The sequence below is a fragment of the Hevea brasiliensis genome, chromosome 2 (assembly GCF_030052815.1).
Source record: "Hevea brasiliensis isolate MT/VB/25A 57/8 chromosome 2, ASM3005281v1, whole genome shotgun sequence".
Lineage (NCBI taxonomy): Eukaryota > Viridiplantae > Streptophyta > Magnoliopsida > Malpighiales > Euphorbiaceae > Hevea > Hevea brasiliensis.
This window is the reverse complement of record NC_079494.1, coordinates 76,935,083-76,955,816: the sequence shown is the minus strand read 5'-3', so window position 1 is coordinate 76,955,816 and position 20,734 is coordinate 76,935,083. Positions and strand designations below refer to the sequence as shown.

At 33.9% G+C, this 20,734-nt stretch overlaps 1 protein-coding gene across 1 annotated transcript; it reads left to right on the top strand.

Annotated features, from left to right (window-relative positions):
- The first annotated feature begins 9,164 nt into the window (after positions 1–9,164).
- Positions 9,165–9,607, top strand: LOC131177915 (60S ribosomal protein L14-2-like). The gene is made up of 2 exons (XM_058143093.1): positions 9,165–9,319; positions 9,448–9,607. The coding sequence occupies exons 1-2, from the start codon at positions 9,165–9,167 to the stop codon at positions 9,605–9,607; spliced, it is 315 nt and encodes a 104-aa protein (XP_057999076.1).
- The last annotated feature ends 11,127 nt before the right edge of the window (positions 9,608–20,734 follow it).

Sequence of the window (20,734 nt, the reverse complement as noted above, 5' to 3'; positions counted from 1 at the left end):
CCTGGTGTAGCAGTAAGCCATCATTATTCACAGAAAAGTCTGATTTCTTGCCTTCCTGAGCTTTCTGCACCAATTTCACATACTTTTCATCATTCTGTGCAGCTATCTTTATCTGATCAATCAACACTCGCTGTACATGCCATGCAGTTACCATCTGTCCCTCATCATCAATTTCTAAACTAGCATGCAGTGCTTTCAGCTCATGTACCATAGACAAAGGAGAAACTCTTAAACTCGCCATGGTTTTACGGCTCAAAGCATCAATGACCATATTTGCCTTCCCTGGCTGGTAGTTTATCAGACAATCATAATCATTAATCAGTTTTAACCACCTAATTTGCCTCAAATTCAACTCTTTCTGAGTACCCAGATACTTCAGGCTCTTGTGATCTGTGTAGATGTAACACTTTTTCCCATACAGATAATGTCTCCAGATTTTCAGAGCAAATACAATAGCTGCAAGCTCCAAGTCATGTATAGGGTAGTTTCTCTCATGCGGTTTCAGCTAACGAGATGCATAAGCAATGACGTTTCAGTCTTGCATCAGCACACAGCCTAACTCATTGTGAGATGCATCGCTATAAATAGTGTATTCTTTATCCGGAGTAGATAAAGTTAGGACTAGAGCTTCTGTCAAATATCTCTTCAATTCATCAAAACCCTATTGACATTTGTCAGTCCATTGAAATTTTACATCCTTCCAGAGCAGCTTGGTCAGTGGAGATGCCAACATAGAAAATCCCTTAACAAAACGGCGGTAGTATCCAGCTAAACCCAGAAAACTACAAACTTCTATAACATTCCTAGGTGGCTTCCAATTAAGGATAGCTTCAACCTTGCTCGGATCTACCTTGATGCCTTCAGTTGATACAATATGCCCCAAGAAAGAGATTTCTTCTAGCCAAAATTCGTACTTCGATAATTTGGCATACAACTGTTTCTCCCTTAGGGTTTGTAGCACAATCCTCAGGTGCCTATCATGCTCCTCTGCATTCCTTGAATATACCAAGATGTCATCAATAAACACAACAACAAACTGATCTAAGTATGACCTGAAGATAGTGTTCATCAGGTCCATAAAAGCAACTGGAGCATTGGTTAACCCAAATGGCATAACCAGAAACTCATAATGGCCATATCGAGTTCTAAAAGCAGTTTTTGGAATACTCTGCTCTTGCACCCTCAACTTATAATAGCCAGATCTCAAATCAATTTTAGAGAACACAGCTGTACCCTTTAAATGATCAAAGAAATCATCTATGTAGGGCAATGAATATCTGTTCTTTATTGTCACCTTATTCAACTGCCGGTGGTTGATACAAAAATAGAGAGTGCCATCTTTCTTTTTAACAAACAATACTGGAGCTCCCCAAGGTGATACACAGAGGCGAATGAAACCCTTATCAAGCAATTCTTGCAACTGCACCTTCAACTCCTTTAGTTCAGCAGGTGCCATTCTGTATGGAGTAATAGAGATTGGGTCCACACCAGGCATGACCTCTATTTCAAACTGCACCTCCCTTTTTAGAGGTAATCCTAGCAATTCTTTAGGAAACACATATGGAAAGTCACATACTGTAGGAATGTCTCTCAATGCTGGATTCCCTATTTGGGTGTCTATCACATGAGCCAAGTAAGCTTCACACCTTTTCTGATCATTTTTCTGGCCAGTGCAGCAGAAATAAGATTTGATGGCAATAACTGCCTTTCCCCATGTATTACCACATCACCGTATTGAGGGAGACCAAAAGTAACTGTCTTCTATCTACAATCAATCATTGCATGATGTCTGGCTAACCAATCCATGCCCAAGATAATATCATAATCTCTGAAGGGCATTTCTATCAAGTCAGATAGAGAGGTGTGTCCTTGGATCACCAAAGGACAATCTTCATATATTTTATTGACCCTAACCTCTTGTCCTAATGGACTAGTTACTAGTACCTCAAAATTGATTTTTACACAAGGAACAGCAAGATAACCAACAATGCTAGCACTAACATATGAGTGGGTGGAACCCGGATCAAATAACACAAACACATCTTGATCAAAAATAGAGAATGTATCAACCATAATATCAGATGTTTTAGCCTCTTCTCTCTGTCTCATAGTGTAGACTCTGGCTGGAGCACTACCTTGCTCTGACTGATTCACTGTGCCCTGGCTGACTGAGGTACTGCCCCTACCTCTACCTCTGCCTTTGCTAGTTGGCTGTGAACCTCTGGTGGCAGAACTCTGAATAGATCCTTCTGTTGTGGTAGTGGGTGGCCCAGATCTGCAGGGACTGGTGCATCCTTCGCAAAATGTCCTGTACCACCGCAATTATAATAAGCACCGATAGCTTTGTAGCATTCCCCACCATGGTTCCTTCCACAAGTCTCACAAGGACAGGGAGGAAAGGAACTTTTGGTCATCTGCTGACCAGATCGAGGGGGTCTCTGTTCTGAGAATCTTCCCCTACTAGACTTTTTACCATTGCTTTGTCCCCTGAAGTTCTTTCTCTTTCCAGTATTGCCACTAGAACCATGATCCACTGACTTCCCACTTTTCTCTTTTTCGATTTTCTCTTTCTCTAGCCCCCCTTCTGCTTCTATTCTTTCTAGCCCTAGTGCTTGAGACATGACTTTAGAAAAAATATCATGTCAGAATCCGACCACTTGCATTCTTAAACTGAGCTTCAACTTGACTTCAAACCGTTTACACTGGTCTCTACTGGTAGTGAGTAGGCTCCCAGCATAGTGGCTCCGACGAGAAAATTTCCTTTCGTACTCTGCCACTGTTGCCACTGTTCTACTCCCTTATTTCAGACTTAAGATTTCCTGTAGCTTCATATCCACATAAGCATATAGGACGTATTTTTGTCTGAATTCCCTGAGGAAGTCATCCGATGTCAGCACTGAGGGTTCTACCAGACTGTGGGAACTGGTTTTCCACCAATCATATGCATTCCCTTGTAGAAGTGAAATTGAGTACTCAAACCTCAGCTCATCTGTGTAGTGCAGCTTCTTAAAAACTCTTTCCATTCTTTCCAACCACTGCTCTGCTTCTAATGGGTCCACAGTACCCTTAAATTCTGTAGCACCATACTTGACCAACTTATCGTACTGCTTGGCTAGAGGCTGTGGTTGTGCTGCTGGGGTTTGAATTAGGGCTTGGGTGGGTATACCTCTAGCCATTTGCTGAAACAGTGCAGTCATCTGCTGAGCGAACTGGCCAAAAAACTGCGGCATTTGAGGAGCTGGAGCGGCTGACCCACTCACATTCTGGAGAGCTGGGGCTTCCCCTTGTGTCTCAGCTTCAACCGATTGCTCGACTGAGCGATCCCCTTCTTCCATTATCAGTTAGAGGGTACTCTACCTCCTGAACAAACAACACAAGGCGATTTCCCTCCATTAGTTCATATCTATAATATAATGCACTGTATGTATTAAACAATGACATCGAGCAGTTATATTATCAAAGAAAAATATTCAAATTCACAGTTCAAAATATATTTAAAAACTAGCCCTGATACCACTAAAACATGTCACACTTTACCCTTCCGTAAGACATAACATGATCCCGTAGTATATCTAATGGATTACCGATCTTCGCCTACCGTTAACCCATTAAATACAGTACAAGGGATTTTAAAACCTTTTTCATTCATTTTAAATTGTAAAGTGATGTGAAAGCATTATTTAAAAGCCTTTAGTTGGAGTTTATGTCATAAAATAAGATTTTGGAAAATTTGTTTTTCGCAAATTTTATAAAAATTCCGACACAGTGTCGACCATATTTTGAGAAAACAGTTCTTCAAAAACTTATAAAAGCACTCCCAATAAATTTATTTCAACCCCAAACTCTAATATAGTTTCAACTCAACTCAATTGCAACAATAAATTTTCGCAATTTCAAGTAACTCATCACTAAAAAAAATACAAAGAAAGAACTTAAACATTTCATTATTAAGGAATAATAAGTTTACAATTATTTACAATTGTCAAAATAAAATTCTCAAAATTCAATATACAACTGCTTAAGTTCATTATGTACATACATACAGTTCTTATACATCAAAATAAAAATTTACAAGGGGTATAATCTATATACCCGGTAAAATCCAAAATGCAGTCACTTCTAGTCATAAGCAGCCTACTCTACTGCTTTATCTGTCTCTCTACCTGCAATAGCAATGAAAAGCCATCGCTGAACCAATGTCTCAGTGGTGCACAATGTTAAGAGAATGATAATTTTAAATAATAAATAAATCACAAGTAAATCACTTGATGTGCGGATACATAAAATCATGCTTAATTTCGAAAGACAGAAAATTTCTTAAAGAAATTAAATTTCATTTCATAATTCACCAAATAATAATTCTAACAAGTCACACACAGCTTAATCATGATACCAATGTCCAATTCGTCCCAATAGCCAACGACTTATGAGGAATAACATAGCTAGCTAGCAAAATATATGAGTACTCATCCAATTCGTCCTCAACTGACACACACCTCAACATTTCAGCCAGAAAGGGAATTTAAAACTAATTCGTCCCACTAGAAAAGCTAGTGAGGAATTCAGTTACATAATCATGATTGTTGTGGTTTCAAACTATTTTACAATTTCCAAGCATCAAAACATTCATCAAATTACATTCAAATAAATTTCTCAACATTTAAGCTAACATTAAACAATTAGTGTTATTGAAAATTTTCGATAGCAATTAAAGTCATAAATTAACTTCACCATTTAATCAAATCAAAAAGTTAATTGAAAATCAACAAGAACTAGTCGTTGTGCACAAACCTTTTATGAGTCGCCTCTTAGCCTTGACTCAATTTCTCTTTGTCCTTCCCAGTGTCTTTTTCTACTAAAACACATAATTTAAAGTATTTTAGTACTCATTTAAATAATTTTTAATAAGAAATTTCAACAATTAAATTTTTGCAGACTTATTTTACCTACTACGGTTTATAAATTCGGGTCCTTTATATTTTTATTTATGGAAGTACTATTTATTGCACTATTCAAGTCAAAATATTGACTTTTTCATTTTTAATAGGTATGTTAGTCCTAAATACACTCACATACCACATTGTGAGTGTCAAATTTGTTGGCATTGATTGCCACTCAAAATTCAAAGTATCCTAGGAGAATTTGTAAATTTTCAGTTTTAGGTCACTCATTTCAATTGTTCCATTAGGGAATTTGGTTAAATGCCCTTCATCAAAGTTGTTCCTTATTGTGTTTAGTTTAATTCCCTTTTTCAATCACTCCATTTGAAGTTTTGTAGCTCAATTTATGGCCATTTAACCATAACTGGTCGAATTGGTCACAACCCAGAAATTTTGGGCAATTTAGGGTTCTGGCAGATTTAAGGAGCGAACTTTGGTTGGCAATTTGACTAGGTTATGGTCAGAATTTGGGTTTGGTTTCCTCATGAAAGTTGTTCTACTATGTCATAGCTTTCCAATGCCACAAAAATTCAAGTCATTTGGACCTTTTTACACCAAGTTATGACCATTTGAACAAGTATTATTCATATGATCAATTCTGCATAGGGGCAAGGTGCCTAATCCAGATTCAAATAAATTTTACACTAGATTATGGTCATTTTCAACACAAGGTTTCTACAAGAAAATTGTTGCATTATGTCTAAATGTTCATCTCCAATTGGCCTTACACCAATTGAATCAACATAATTGCAATTATTGCTATTTGAATGGGCCATGGTCAGGCTATCCAGATTAGGCATTTTACACTCACCATTCAACCTCAATTTAAAGCATTCAACCACACTCCAAATGACACCAATTGACCAATTTAAACCTTAATTAGGTTAATTGGCAGCAATTTCCCATATCCCTAATTTTTTCCCCAAATTTCTACTTGCCATAAACCCTAATTTCTAATACATAAAATTAAAGTATTCTAATCTCATCTACTAATTCATTTAGGCTTGCCTACATGTATAATACCATCAATTATTATCAAATTCATCAACCCTAATTTCCACTATGTAGGCTGAAATTTTTGTGTCTCTTTATTTGCATAATTCTTTCAACTTATTATATAATTTCACCTTTACAAACCTTAATCACATGAATTAAAAAGGAAATTAAGGTAGAGAGAGACTCACCTTACTTGTGCTTCTTCTAATTGCCTATTTTCTTCAACACTTTTTAATTCTCCTTACTTCTATCTACAATTCAAGACCAATTATCAAGTTTCCAAGTGATGGGCTATGGATTTAGCGGAAGAAATTGCAAGAAAGAAAGCTTGAGAAGTTGAATAAAAATGGAGGAGAGAGAGGGTGGCAGCTGGCCAAGGTTGAAGAAAGAAGTAGAATTTTCTTTTAATTCAATTTTTGGCTTTTTATGTGTTAATTATCTTCAATTTAATAATTTAACAATTATATTTTTTTTTGTCATGCTTATATCACTTAAGTGATGTCATAATGCATTTATATTTAAATTTCTTTTCTTTTTCATTTTCTTTCCATAGCCTCTTCATGTTTTAAATTATCTTTCATAATTTTAATTTCCTACTTTTTAATGGACATTTAGGCCATGAGTCACCTCTAAGGGTGAATTGACCAATTTACACCTTACCAGTCTGATCCGATTTCCCAATAATATTGTATTCCTTTCTGAACTCTGATTTAATTATTTGACCTTGTTCTCAACTCTTTTTCATGGTTTTTACATTTACCTTAGCTTCGTAATAATTCTTAGGCCTGGGGTGTCACAGTGCTCCACTCGAAAATAGGGTAGCGACTGATCTCGCACTCACTTCTCTGTACGATCGCCCATCGCTTTAACCCCAGCTCATTTAACTTTTTATGCTTTGTTTTTCTTATTTGTATTTTACCTTCAGGTAATTGCTATTAATTGTTATTCGGGGCTTTTCTAGATGGTACAGACATACATCTAGACATCCTGACTGTCTAGATAGACACTAGTCACTGGAACAGTCGAATGTTTTAGACTGCTTAATATAGGGGTGTTACAAGACCGATGGCAACTCATCCACAGGTAAGTTCTCTTTCCCTGAAGTCGACGCTTGTTTTGACTTAATCACTCAACCATGGACCGGGATAATGGCTGTAGAAGGTTCAGGTCGCTCACTTGGTCTAGCCACATTACCTTCATCCGATGTCCACGAAATGTGAACGAAAGGACTTGCAGCTCTTTGACCGTCGGTATCGCTCATTTTCAAAGATAAAGATAAAATTGAAAGGAAAAAAGATTAACCTTAATTAGGTTAATTGGCAGCAATTTCCCATATCCCTAATTTTTTTCCCAAATTTCTACTTGCCATAAACCCTAATTTCTAGTACATAAAATGAAAGTATTCTAATCTCATCTACTAATTCATTTAGGCTTGCCTACATGTATAATACCATCAATTATTATCAAATTCATCAACCCTAATTTCCACTGTGTAGGCCAAAATTCTTGTGTCCCTTTATTTGCATAATTCTTTCAACTTATTATATAATTTCACCTTTACAAACCTTAATCACATGAATTAAAGAGTAAATTAAGGTAGAGAGAGACTCACCTTACTTGTGCTTCTTCTAATTGCCTATTTTCTTCAACACTTTTTAATTCTCTTTACTTCTATCTTCAATTCAGGACTAATTATCAAGTTTCCAAGTGATGGGCTATGGATTTAGTGGAAGAAATTGCAAGAAAGAAAGCTTGAGAAGTTGAATAAAAATGGAGGAGAGAGAGGGTGGCAGTCAGCCAAGGTTGAAGAAAGAAGTAGAATTTTCTTTTTAATTCAATTTTTGGCTTTTTATGTGTTAATTATCCTCAATTTAATAATTTAACAATTATATTATTTTTTTTTGTCATGCTTATATCACTTAAGTGATGTCATAATGCATTTATATTTAAATTTCTTTTCTTTTTCATTTTCTTTCCATAGCCTCTTCATGTTTTAAATTCTTTTTCATAATTTTAATTTCCTACTTTTTAATGGACATTTAGGCCATGAGTCACCTCTAAGGGTGAATTGACCAATTTGCCCCTTACCAGTCTGATCCGATTTGTCAATAATACTGTATTTCTTTCTGAACCCTGATTCAATTATTTGACCTTGTTCTCAACTTTTTTCCGTGGTTTTTACATTTAGCTTAGCTTCATAATAATTCTTAGGCCTGAGGTGTCACAGTGCCCCACTCGAAAATAGGGCAGCGACTGATCTCGCAGTCACTTCCCGGTACATTCACCCATTGCTTTGACCTCAGCTTATTTAACTTTTTATGCTTTATTTTTCTTATTTATATTTTACCTTCAGGTAATTGCTATTAATTTTTATTTGGGGCTTTTCTAGATGGTACAGACATACATCTAGACATCCTAACAATCTGGATAGACACTAGTCACTGAAACAGTCGAATGTTATAGACTGCTTAATATAGGGGTGTTATAGGACCGATGGCAACTCGTCCATGGGTAAGTTTTCTTTCTCTGAAGTCGATGCTTGTTTTGACTTAATCGCTCAACCATGGACCGGGATAATGGCTGTAGAAGGTTCAGGTCGCTCACTTGGTCTAGCCACATCACCTTCATCCGATGTCCATGAAATGTGAACGGAAGGAGGACTTGCAGCTCTTTGACCGTCGGTACGCCTCATTTTCAAAGATAAAGACAAAATTGATCAAAAAAAGATTAAAAATCTTACCGGATTGTAAATCAGTGCTAGAAAACTTTTGAAAGCAAGAGAGAACGTCGCAGTTGCTCAGAGAATCTAAAAATGGTGTAAATAGGCAAATGGCCAATACTCCTCCTTATTTATACCTACCTGAGCATTAAATGCTCACGAAACCCCAAGAGACACATCGGTTAATGGAATTGGATTGTTTTGATGACTCATCAAAAGTGAATTCCAGAAACGTGGCAAAGAGATCGGATATTTAAAGAGCGTTCAGGAGAGATCGATCAATGAGTGTGAATTGTGAGATGAAATCGAACATAGTTATAAGAGATCGAAAAACAATGTAATAATAAAATAAAATAAACAATCAAGTTCGAATAAATAAAACTTCATTTCATTTCCAAAAGATCAGATTACATCACTTAGACAATCTTTCAAGATCAATAATTATAAATTTCCCTTCACTACATTCTACTTATCTTGTTCCTACGGTTCGGACCACTCTTGATTTCAAGATGCCGTTCAAGAGATACGTGGAGATCAGGAGGGTAGCTCTCGTCAACTATGGCAAAAACTATGGGAAGCTCGGTGTCTTCGTCGATGTCATCGACCAAAATCGAGCTACAATCGAGACCCCTAATATGGTTTGGAGCCAAATGAACTTCAAGAGGCAGTCATCGATAGCAAGATTGAAATTAGCAGTCCCCTTGTCAGAGATCGGTCTGCAAGCCATACCGGTAAACCGATCCGAGATTGGCACGGTAATCAGTTTTGACCTTGATCTGTCAATTTGTCCAGTTCCCTCACTGTCATCAGACGATGCCCTCATAAATCTCTAGCCACCGAAATTGTCCATTTTCAAGAGATGGATAAAGAAAACATTCGAAAAAAGATCAAGGTGGTTGTCGTGAGAAGAATTCTTGCTGGAAAAGTCAAGAATGGGAAAGTAATACATTGAAAATTCACCGGAGAAGGGAGATTGTGAGTATGTGAAGGATGAAATTCTCCTGCATATATATAAGGCCTTGGCATTTATTGCATGTAGAACTCGAAGCAGTTCATCGATAATTGAAGAATTAATTGCTTTAGGGGATGAAAAGGGGATCGAAAATTAAGATCGAGAAGAAAAGAGATCAGATGTAAAGATTGAAGCGAGGGGTCTCAGGTTCACTAAAGAGGTTGGCTAAACTAGGAAATAACCTATAGAGATCGGAGGGCTTGGAGAATCACTTTCAATCATAACCCTCAAATTTGTAAGATTAACTCCTCACCATCGGATCCTAAACGGTTAAAGTAGCCCGGCACACCTCAATTTGCACCATTGATCATACTTATAAGGATAGATTTGAGACCTTCAGATCAAAAGTGAAAAACTGATTCAGCGCCTTTTGCTCCCAACCCCCGGATCCATCCTGTAAGGCTGAATTCCTGATCGTTGGATTAAGGAATGAAAGGACAGAGATTCTAAATCAAATCCTGACCCTCAATCTTGATTCTCTTTAATTCTAAGGTGTCAGATCGTGTCCTTTTAAATTCGAGCCCTCCATCTCCTCCTACTAGAATCCTGACCCTTCATTTCGAGTACCCATTCCTTATAAAAACCTGCATGCAATACTGTAGTAAAAAAAAAAAAGGCTGAAGGAAAGAGGGAGATGATGGTGAGGAAACCTCTGTATTTTTTATATAATCTTATTGCCCTTCATTCTGAAACCGTTGAAATTCCCAGAGACTTTAGAAACAAGTTTTCTAAAGGATCTTTTCATTGAAATTACAAGTCCTATGATTTATACTCTTAGTAACCACACACCATCTTGAAAGCCCAATCACAGTTCGTTATTAAAGCCCCGTTGTCATTTCCTTCGATAGCTCCCAGTTAGCTATAGTAGTTCTAGAGTCTGCAGGGCATCGGTATTTATTCATCCATTGTTTCAGCACTCCACAGGTAAACGTTTAACTCGCCCATTATTAAACATCGCTAGTTTGTATTCATAATGTGAGTATCTTAAGGTGCCTTGTCACATTGAGTTCCCAGAATAGGGGCGTATCAAGTTCGGCTTGTGTCACATATTATCTTTGGCCTCATTTCATTTGCAAGTCTTACAATTATCATTATTTTCAATTCTTTATTTATTTCGTATGTCTAAAAGCTCGGGTCGTTAACACTCTGTAACAACCATGAGAAGCATGGATGAGGGTGATGCCTCAGAAATTTTCAACCCAAATAAATGAGGAAAATAATTAGGAAAATAGATGTATTCTTGATCGATGTAGAAGGTTCGAATGAGTTGTGAGGTCAGAAACCGAGATTAGCTCGGATAGATAAATCATGAGATAAAAAAAAAAAAAAAGGAGAAGCGAGTCAAGCCCGGACAATAGGCTATAAGATCAGAGAATCGAGACAAACTCAGATCATAAGACGCGAAACCCAAAATAGAAAAGTTCGGACATAAGCCATATAGGTGGAGATAAAGGAGTTTGGATAGCGTAGAGATCGAGGAATTACATGGAAGATCGACGAAGAGTTCGAATCAATATTTGCGATTTTTAAATTCACCTTTCAAAATAGGGAGTTCCAAAGAGAGTACTTTCTAGGGATTTCTGTAATTTAAGCCTTTTTTAAAGTGTCTGATGCCATATCAGAAAGACCGGGAGAGAGTCCTTTCCTGAGTTCCTAACCAAAAGAGATCGGGAGAGAATCCTTACCCGAATTCTCTTAGCAAAAACTCTAATAAAAACATTTTAAGAGATCGGAAGAGAGTCCTTAACAGAATTCTTTTAGCTGAAATTCTAATAAAAATATCTTAAGAGATCGGGAGAGAGTCATTACCCAAATTCTCTAAGCTAAAATTCTAACAATAATATTTTAAGAGATCAGGAGAGAATCCTTACCCGAATTCTCTTAACTGAAATTCTAATAAAATATTTTAAGAGATCGGGAGAGAATCCTTACCCGAATTCTCTTAGCTAAAATCCAAATAAAAATATTTTAAGAGATCGGGGGAGAGGCCTTACCTGAATTCTTTAAGTTAAAATTCTACTAAGAATATTTTAAGAGATCAGGAGAGAGTCCATTCCTGAATCCTTTTCAATCAAAATTCTAATACTACTAACATACGCTTTCAATTATCTAAATACCGAGATACATAATATGTGAGCCGAGAGTTCTCCTCATTCATTATGAATCTTTAGGGGCCAAATAACACCTCTTTGGAAATAGAGTCCTAATTCAAAGAAGGATAAATTAGATAAAATATTTAACAAATCAAATAAACATAACACCAATTCACTGTATGGTCATCCCATATACCTGTGTTCTTGGGAAACTCAAAATGGTGAGATATTAAACGCTCCTGTCACACCTTACCCCTCTGTAAGGCATAACATGATCCCGTAGAATATCTAATGAACTACCGAACTTCACCTACCGATAATTCATTAAATACCCTACAAGGGATTTTAAAACAATTTTCTTACTTTTATAAGTGGTGAGCATTTCTAAATAGATATTAAAATCATTTATTCAAAGTTTTAAATCTAGTAAAATTTTTGTCCCATTTATTTTTTTTCCGCAAATTTTATAGAAATTTCGGCAGAGTGCCGTCTGTATTTTGAGAAAACAGTTCTTCAAATTCCTGTAAAAAGCACTTCCAATAATTTGTCTCAACAACTTCTTCAAATTCACAATCATCCCAATCAATTTCAACATCATTTATCCATTTCCAAAAATTCAAATCCACAATGTCCAATATTGAACAATCAACAAAATACCATTATTCAATTTCATTCAATTTAAAACAAATTACTTCAATTCATATTTCATTAACGATAAAACAATTTATATACATCATTACAAAAATTTACATTAAGAGAAATTCAAACTAAAATTTATTACAAACTTTATATAAACTTTGTACAAGCTGCTCAAGACCCATTTTACATGTCCATACATTTATGTGCATCACTGTAACAACCATATTTGCATAGCCTGGTATATTTTACTGTTCCGGTGACCCGTGTCGGTCCGGACAATTAAGGGGATTAGAACCACACTTAAGACAACTAGATAAGCTGTAAACATAAATAATTAGTAATTGCCAATTAGTTAAGTATAAATAAGAAGAACAGAACATAAGAAGTTAAACGAGCCGAGAGTCACAGCGATGAGTGACCTTCTCGGGAATGACTGCGAAGTCAATTTAAACTCAAATTTCGAACCGTAAAATGTGATGCCGCGGTCCTTAAGACCATTACAAACACAGTGGAAAAAAGAAAATCACGAAAAAGAACTGTTAAGCCAGTTAAATAATTAGGTCAGTGATCCGGAAGAAATATTGAATTATTTGCAAACCGGGTTGAACCGACGAGGGGCAATTTGGTCAATTAACCCCGAGAGCTGACTTCTGACCTAACTGTCAAATAAAATCGGAGAAAAGAAAATTTTGGAGTCGGGAATTAAGTTAGATAACTAATAGAAAAATAAATAAAAAAAAAGAAAATGAAAAAGGTGAAGAGAGATGACATCATGCATGACATCATGCATGATGCCATAAATATTATAATTAATAAATTTAATTAAATTGATTTTTGGTCTTCCTAAGACATAAAAAAAAAAAAGAAAAGAAAAGAAAAAAAAAAGATAAAAGTCTTCTTCTTCCCTAAGTTGCCGTCTCTCATCTCTCTCTCCATTTCTAAATTCCATTAAAGCTTGCACTCAAGCTTTTGAATCCACTAATTAAACCCTAATTTCGCTAAATTATCAACTTAAACCTCATCCTTGCATCTTGAAGAGTGTAGAGGAGCAAGAAATAGAAAGCAAATTGGAGGATAGGGGAGTTAGAAATTGCTACCCAAAGGTTAGTAATAAACTCTAAATTATTTCTTTAAATTTCATGCAAATATGCTTAAAGTAACTTATAAACTAAAGAAATCAAAAGAAAACATTTGTGGAGGACCAAACCTAAATTTCGGTCAACTAGGGTTTGATATATGTATGCATGAACTTGGTGAATTTAAAGGTGTATGTGAGATTATTGGTGTTGAATGATTATGATTAAATGTCTTTAATTAGTTAAATGCAATGAATTAGTGTGGTCAGGCTTTGGACACTTAGGGTTTAGAGACAAAAATATGAGAAATTGGTAAATGATGTATTTAACCTAGTTTGAAGTGAGAAATGGCCATTTGTGACCAAATGAAGTGTGTTAGAAGTGTTTGAACCAAAAGCAAATTCGGATTCAATGTGGTCATGCTGCTGGCAGCAGGACCAAGTTCCCTTTGAGGGACCAAAAATAAAAATTTACAAGCCCAATTGGTATGAGATCAATTGGGAATGAAAATAGACACTAAATGACACAATTTTCATTCTAGAACCATGCTCAAAAAGTGACCAAAACCTAGTGAACAAATTGACCAAATCTGGAAAATCTCAGTCTGCCCTGTACAAACTGACCAAATGAATAGTGTCTGTTCATTTGGCCATAACTTGAGCTAGGCAGGTCTAAATGACCTGAAATTTTACCAGTAGACAGATGAGATATAGACCTAAAACTTTCATGGAAAACACAAACTCAAATTATGCCATTAACCAAGTCATTTGGCCACACAAAATTGGTGACCTAAAATTGCCAGAACCAAAATTTGCCTAGAAATCTGGGTTAAGTCCAATCCGGCAGCCATAGTTCAAATGGCTATAACTTGAGTTACAAAACTCCAATTGGAGTGATTCAAAAATCAGAATAAGTTTAAGACAATAGGGAACATTTTCTATGAAGGAAGTTTTGCCAAATTCTAACAGAAAAATGACCAATGAAACAATGCAACTTAAGACACCAAAACTGAAAATTTGCAAATTTGCCTAAAAGACTTAGAATTTGAATAAACAACAAAAACCAACAAATTTAGTGATCAAAATGTGGTATCTGGGTGAAGTTGGAATTTCCATACCTATTAAGCCTTAGAAAGTCAACAATTTGACTTGAATAATGTAGTGAATAGTAACCAAAAACACAAAAATTAAAGAACGTCAAGATTAGCACATTAGAGCTAGGTATAAGTGAATGTAAATTTATTTTTGGATTTATGCTAAGTTATGATATTGAAACACTGTGAAATTATGTGTTTCAGTGGAAAAGAACACCGGGAAAGAACCCGAGGAATCGAATCAAGGCCAAGAGGCGACTCGCTTAAGGTTTGTGCACAACGTATAATTTCTGTAAATTATCTTCTGCATATTGTTTAGAATAATTTGAAATATTGAATTGTGATATCATTGTGATGAAATGTTTATTATGGTTTTGATTTAAATTGTTGAAAGTTATTTGTGTATATTTGAGATGGCATAAAGATTATTTTATATGTTGTGCACCACTGAGTCCTAGTACTCAGCGATAGCTATTATTGCTGTCGCAGATTTAGAAACTAAAGGAGCAGCAGAGTGAGCTGCTGAGGATTGTGGAGCGACATACCCTGAAGTTATATCGGGTATAACTTATACCCCGACTGTAAATATTTATTTTGATGTTTGTGATGCACATAAATTTATGGACATGTAAAATAGGTCTTGAGCAGCTTGTAAAAAGTTTGTATAAAGTTTGTAATAAATTTTAGTTTGAATTTCTCTTAATGTAAATTTTTGCAATAATGTATATAAATTACTTTGTCATTAATGAAATATGAATGGTAGTATTTTATTTTAAATTGAATGAAATTCATTAATGGTATTTGATGATTGTTGGATATTGAAAATGGTGGAATTGAATTTCGAAAATTGATAAATGTGTTGAAATTGATTGAGATTGATTGTGAAATTGAAGTAGTTGAGAAAAATTATTGGAAGTGTTTTTTTTCAGGTATTTGAAGAATTGTTTTCTCAAAATACAGATGGCACTCTGCCGAAATTTTTATAAAATTTGCGGAAAAATAAAATGGGCCAAAAATTTTAACTAGTTTTCAACTTTAATTAAATGTTTTAATATCTATTTAGAAATGCTCACAACATATAAAAAGTGAGAAAATTGTTTTAAAATCCCTTGTAGGGTACTTAATGAGTTATCGGTAGGTGAAGTGCGGTAGTTCATTAGGTATTCTACGGGATCATGTTATGCCTTACAGAGGGATAAGGTGTGACATATTTTATTTTTTTAAGATTTAGCTTTACCAACGAACAATAAAATTAGGTGATACATACTAACTAAATTTTAATTTAGTCGGTAATATTTTCTTCAAATTATAAAATTTTATTTTTATTACCTTTAATCTTACCGACTAAAGATAAATTAGTTAGTAACTACCAACTAAATCGTTATGTAGTCGATAATATTTCTTTTGAATTATAAAATTTTATTTTTATTTGTTTTAATATTACCAACTAACATAAAATTAGTTGGTACATACCAACTATAGCACTATGTAGTTGGTACTATTTCTCTCGAATGACAAAATTTTATTTTTTTTAGCTTTATTTTTACCGACTAAACATAACATTTGTTGGTAAATAACAATTAAATAACAATGTAGTCTGTATTATTTCTCTCCAATTATAAAATTTTATTTTCATGAGATTTTAGATTTATCGACTAAAGATTATATAGTCAGTAAATACCAACTAAATAGATATTTAGTCGGTTGTATTTCTCTTGAATTGTAAAATTTTGTCTTTTTGAGTTTTAAAATTTACTAAATAACAAACAAATAGTCAGTAAATTCCAACTAAATAGATATGTAGTCGGTATTATTTATCTCAAAATGTAAAATTTTATTTTTATGAGATTTAATGTTTACTGATAAAAAAGTAAATAGTCAGTATATACCAACTAAATATCTATGTAGTCGATATATTTTCTCTCAAATTGTAAAATTTTATTTTTATTGTCTTTTAGTTTTACCAACTAAAATGCATTTAGTAGGTAAATACCAATTGCATTGTTTTTTAGTCGGTAAATTTACCTTTTAAAATGGTTTTTTTTATTTGCTTTTATTTTTATCAACTAAAAATAAGAGAGCCAATAATTACCGATTATATGTTTAGTTGGTAATATTTACAATTTTATCGCTTACTTTGTCGTGCATTTTTGACACCAATTTTACCTACTAAAATCATAATCGGTAATGTTTAGTCAGTAAACAGTAGATAATTTAGTCAGTAAAAATTATTTTGCATTTTTATTTTATTAGCATATCTATTTAGTCGGTAATACGTCGGTAATTTCTAACCATATTTTTATAGTCGGTAATTTTAGTCACTGTTTTTTAAATTTCTTACAGTGATACCCATTCAATGGCAACAAGCAAAGGTGTCTTTGAATCTATTTTTTCAATAGTATCTTACTTGGTCTTCAAATTACAAGGATGCATGCAGTGATACAAAGGAGGGGAGAGTGGCTAGGGTTTGGGTGGACGATGACGGTAGGCTGAGCACTTTGGTTGTGATCAATAGAAAAACATGGCTGAGGATCATCGAGATAATGGATGAGCACTTGAAAGGGAAAAAAAAATGAAGAATCAAGAGTTTAGGGGAAAATAATTGAGAGCTCAAGAAAAGAGGCCAAAAGACGCAATGAAGGACTTGGATCCTTGAGAGTGAGAGAGTCAGAGAGAGGAACAAGTGAACTGTTTCTGAAAAATGAAATAAAGAGTATTTTATACATAAATAACGTTGAAATAATATCTATTGATTCAGTTTTTCAATTATTTTAGAAGAATTAATCGAATTGAAAATATCTGGAGTCTAAAACCGAACCAAACCATTTAGACTAAAAAATCAAATGATTGGACTAAATTGGTTCAATTTATTTTAACCAAAAACTATACGCACCCTTATACCCATATATACATTTTTCTTAAGGGACCCTTACTTAACCATGAGGTCCATAATCATAATTAATAATAACCATGAGATCCATAATCATAATTAATAATACCATAATCAAGGCATTCTAGTTAAAACATTTCCATACGGTCATCCACAAGTATATAAATATTACATAACCTAACTAATATTATTGTGGAGTGCTAAAAGATTAATGTAATAAAATATAGATACAGAGCCAAATTAGGTAAATAACTTAGCAAAGAAGAATGCAAGTTATGCTCTAATAAAATAACCCTTCTTGTCATCTAGAAAAATTATTTGAATAGGAACGAGTGTTTGACTCATAGAGTTTAATATTAAACAAGTAGATAGACTCTATAACTATTTATATTCTAGTGCAATCCTAAACGTGGAATACACCAAACATTCACATCATAGAAAAGATTTAAACATTGCATAAGGGAAATACTTGGAACCCAAGCACGCGCCTACAGTCCAATATATATGCACATCAAAACTAACCTTTATCTCAGTTTTCCGAAGTCCATGCATATCCTCTTATAACAGGGTGAGTTAGTGAATTTAGCGTCATACCTACCTTGCTTTAACATAATAACAATTAAAATTTATGCATCAAGGATACTGTGACATAAAATCCATATCTAACATATAGACATACAATGATGCATGAACATGACAAAATATAATAATAGTGATGCTAAATGTATGTTTTATGTCAACTCACAAACTGGATGACTCAACATGCTCATTGATCCAATTAGAAACAGAAAGATAGTTTATTCAAATCATTTAAACACATATACACAAATAACATTGAAAAAATATACCAAAATAGAAATAATATAGGCAAATGGATGTCCTAAGGTAGTGCTAAAATTTTGGTAAAATTTCTTCTGCACCTAGGACCTAACCTTTAGTAAGAAAACACCATATATATATATATATATATATATATATATATATATATATATATATATATATATATATATATATATTTAAACTAACTTCATGTCCAAAATTCAATTATGGCTTAAACTTCATTAAAGTCCAAAAATATTCAAACCTACTCCAAAACTCCAAAAATACCATACATATTCCCTGGAGTCCTTAATTATATTATCTAATTATTCCAATTCAATTTAGACAATCACACTAATCCAATGATATAAAATTAAGCACCAAGCTAAATTAGCATGTAGGTAAAAACAACAAATTTAAGTTTGGATTTACCTATGTCAATTTTGCTACCTGGAATGCATTTGAAATGCTTAAAAATGTTAGAAATGAATATAATATTGGCACATTCTAATAGTCTAATTCCATAAGTGCTCAAATTACAACAAGTAATATAATAGTGACAAGACTGTCGAACCCACGAGGACTAGGTTTAAATGCCAAAAATATATTCTAATTCTACTAATATCTAAACTATCGAAATTGGATGAGAGATGAAATAAAATTTAGCTAACAACTAAAATTAGCTCTAAAGATCACAATAGAAGTTGGTTGTAAAATTAAATAAATTAAGCACTAGTGTATGCCTGATTTCACTTGGTCTATTATCAATTCTAGTTATTTTGTTTAATTTAATTATTAATACAAGGATCATTAATCCTAATTTATTTAATAATGCCTCTTGAAACTTATTAAAAATGCATCAAACCAGGTTGGTTGGAAGAAGCTTTGACTTGGTTAGCTTAAGTGCAACATAGACACAACTACTTTTGGAAAGGAGAATAAGGTTTCCTATGGTGCTATTCTACAAGATGCTAATGTAGCATTTGTATCAAGTATCTCTAGCATCGGGTATAAACATCGTAGTGCTGCTAAAGCACTCGGCCTCAAAGACATGTTATCGAGATGTTGATATTGAGGTTGATGCCAAAGAGATTTTTCATGCAATGGAATCTCAAGAGAATAATATGATAGAATTTGGCCAAATTATTATGGATTGTAAGGTTCTAATGAGACAAATTCAATATATGTCTCTTAGTTGGGTTCCAAGACTAGCTAATAAGGCTGCTTACTCTCTAGTTAGGGTGGCTTTATTATATGTTAGTCTTATGGTCTAGGTTGAGCCTCCAAGCTCTTTGATTTCTGTTCTTCTTTCTGATGTTTCTCTAGGTTTTTTATCTAGCATTTTGGATCTTAGGTTGGGTGTATGGGTTGGTCTATTAGAATAGGTTTAGTTTAGACCTTATATGCTAAGTTTTTCTTGGATTTATTAATAAAAAATAATTATTTTCCAAAAAAAATTTGGCTAAAACTTGTAATCTATCTCAGTCCTCAATCAACACTTTTCCTCAATCTTCCACAAAAACAATAAAAATCCAAATAAATAAATAAAAAAAAACACTTCTACTAGATAATTAATTAAACACAAATAAAGATTACTAATAACAATAAAAACATTAATAATTAATGCAAATAAATACTATCAAATTGCAGTACTTCACATTCTAATAGCATTCTCGAACCTCGCATGTCAGACTAGAAACTGTAATTTCAAGTGTCGATGGTGAAACTCCAAAATGAAAGTTTCTACATGAGGTCCATGATGACATAAGTAAGTGCTTATTTTTATTTTATTAAAAAGATGTCTTAAAGGGCTCGAAAGCTCACTGTGAAGCTTGTGAGTCCTAGAAATTTTTCGACAATGAAAAGTACTCCAATTGATCTTTATTTGAAGCTTTTGATGTGTGGAGCACACTGATAACCTCAATCTCATTGTTAGAGTCCAAGTCCAATTGGAATTAGGAAGTATAATTAGTTTAGAAAGTTTAGTAAAATTTAAATTATGAAGTTTAATAATTAGAGTCCTAAAAGGACTAGTTTTTAGTGGCTTATATATATATATGTAGTTGGTTGGCCATTATATTGTATTGTAGAGAGCTAACAAAGTGGAGAGACGTATTGAATTCTTTGAGTTTTGTTTGAGAGATTTTGAGAATGAGAAAAATAATTAGTAGTTATAATTATTTTTCCTTGATAGTGGATTTGTTGGTGGAGTAGGCCTGCACCAAACTATGTTAAATTTTGTATTCTTTATTTTGTGAGGGTGTAATTTTCACAACAAGTGGTATCGGAGCTATGGTTTAAGATGGTGAACACAAAATTTGAGGTGAAGTCGTTTGATAGAAAAAATAAATTCAATCTATGTTAAAGCACTGTGAAAGATGTCCTTATACAACAAGGATTAATTAAAGCATTGAATGAGAAGTAGCCGGCTACCATGAAAGATGATGATTGGGAGGA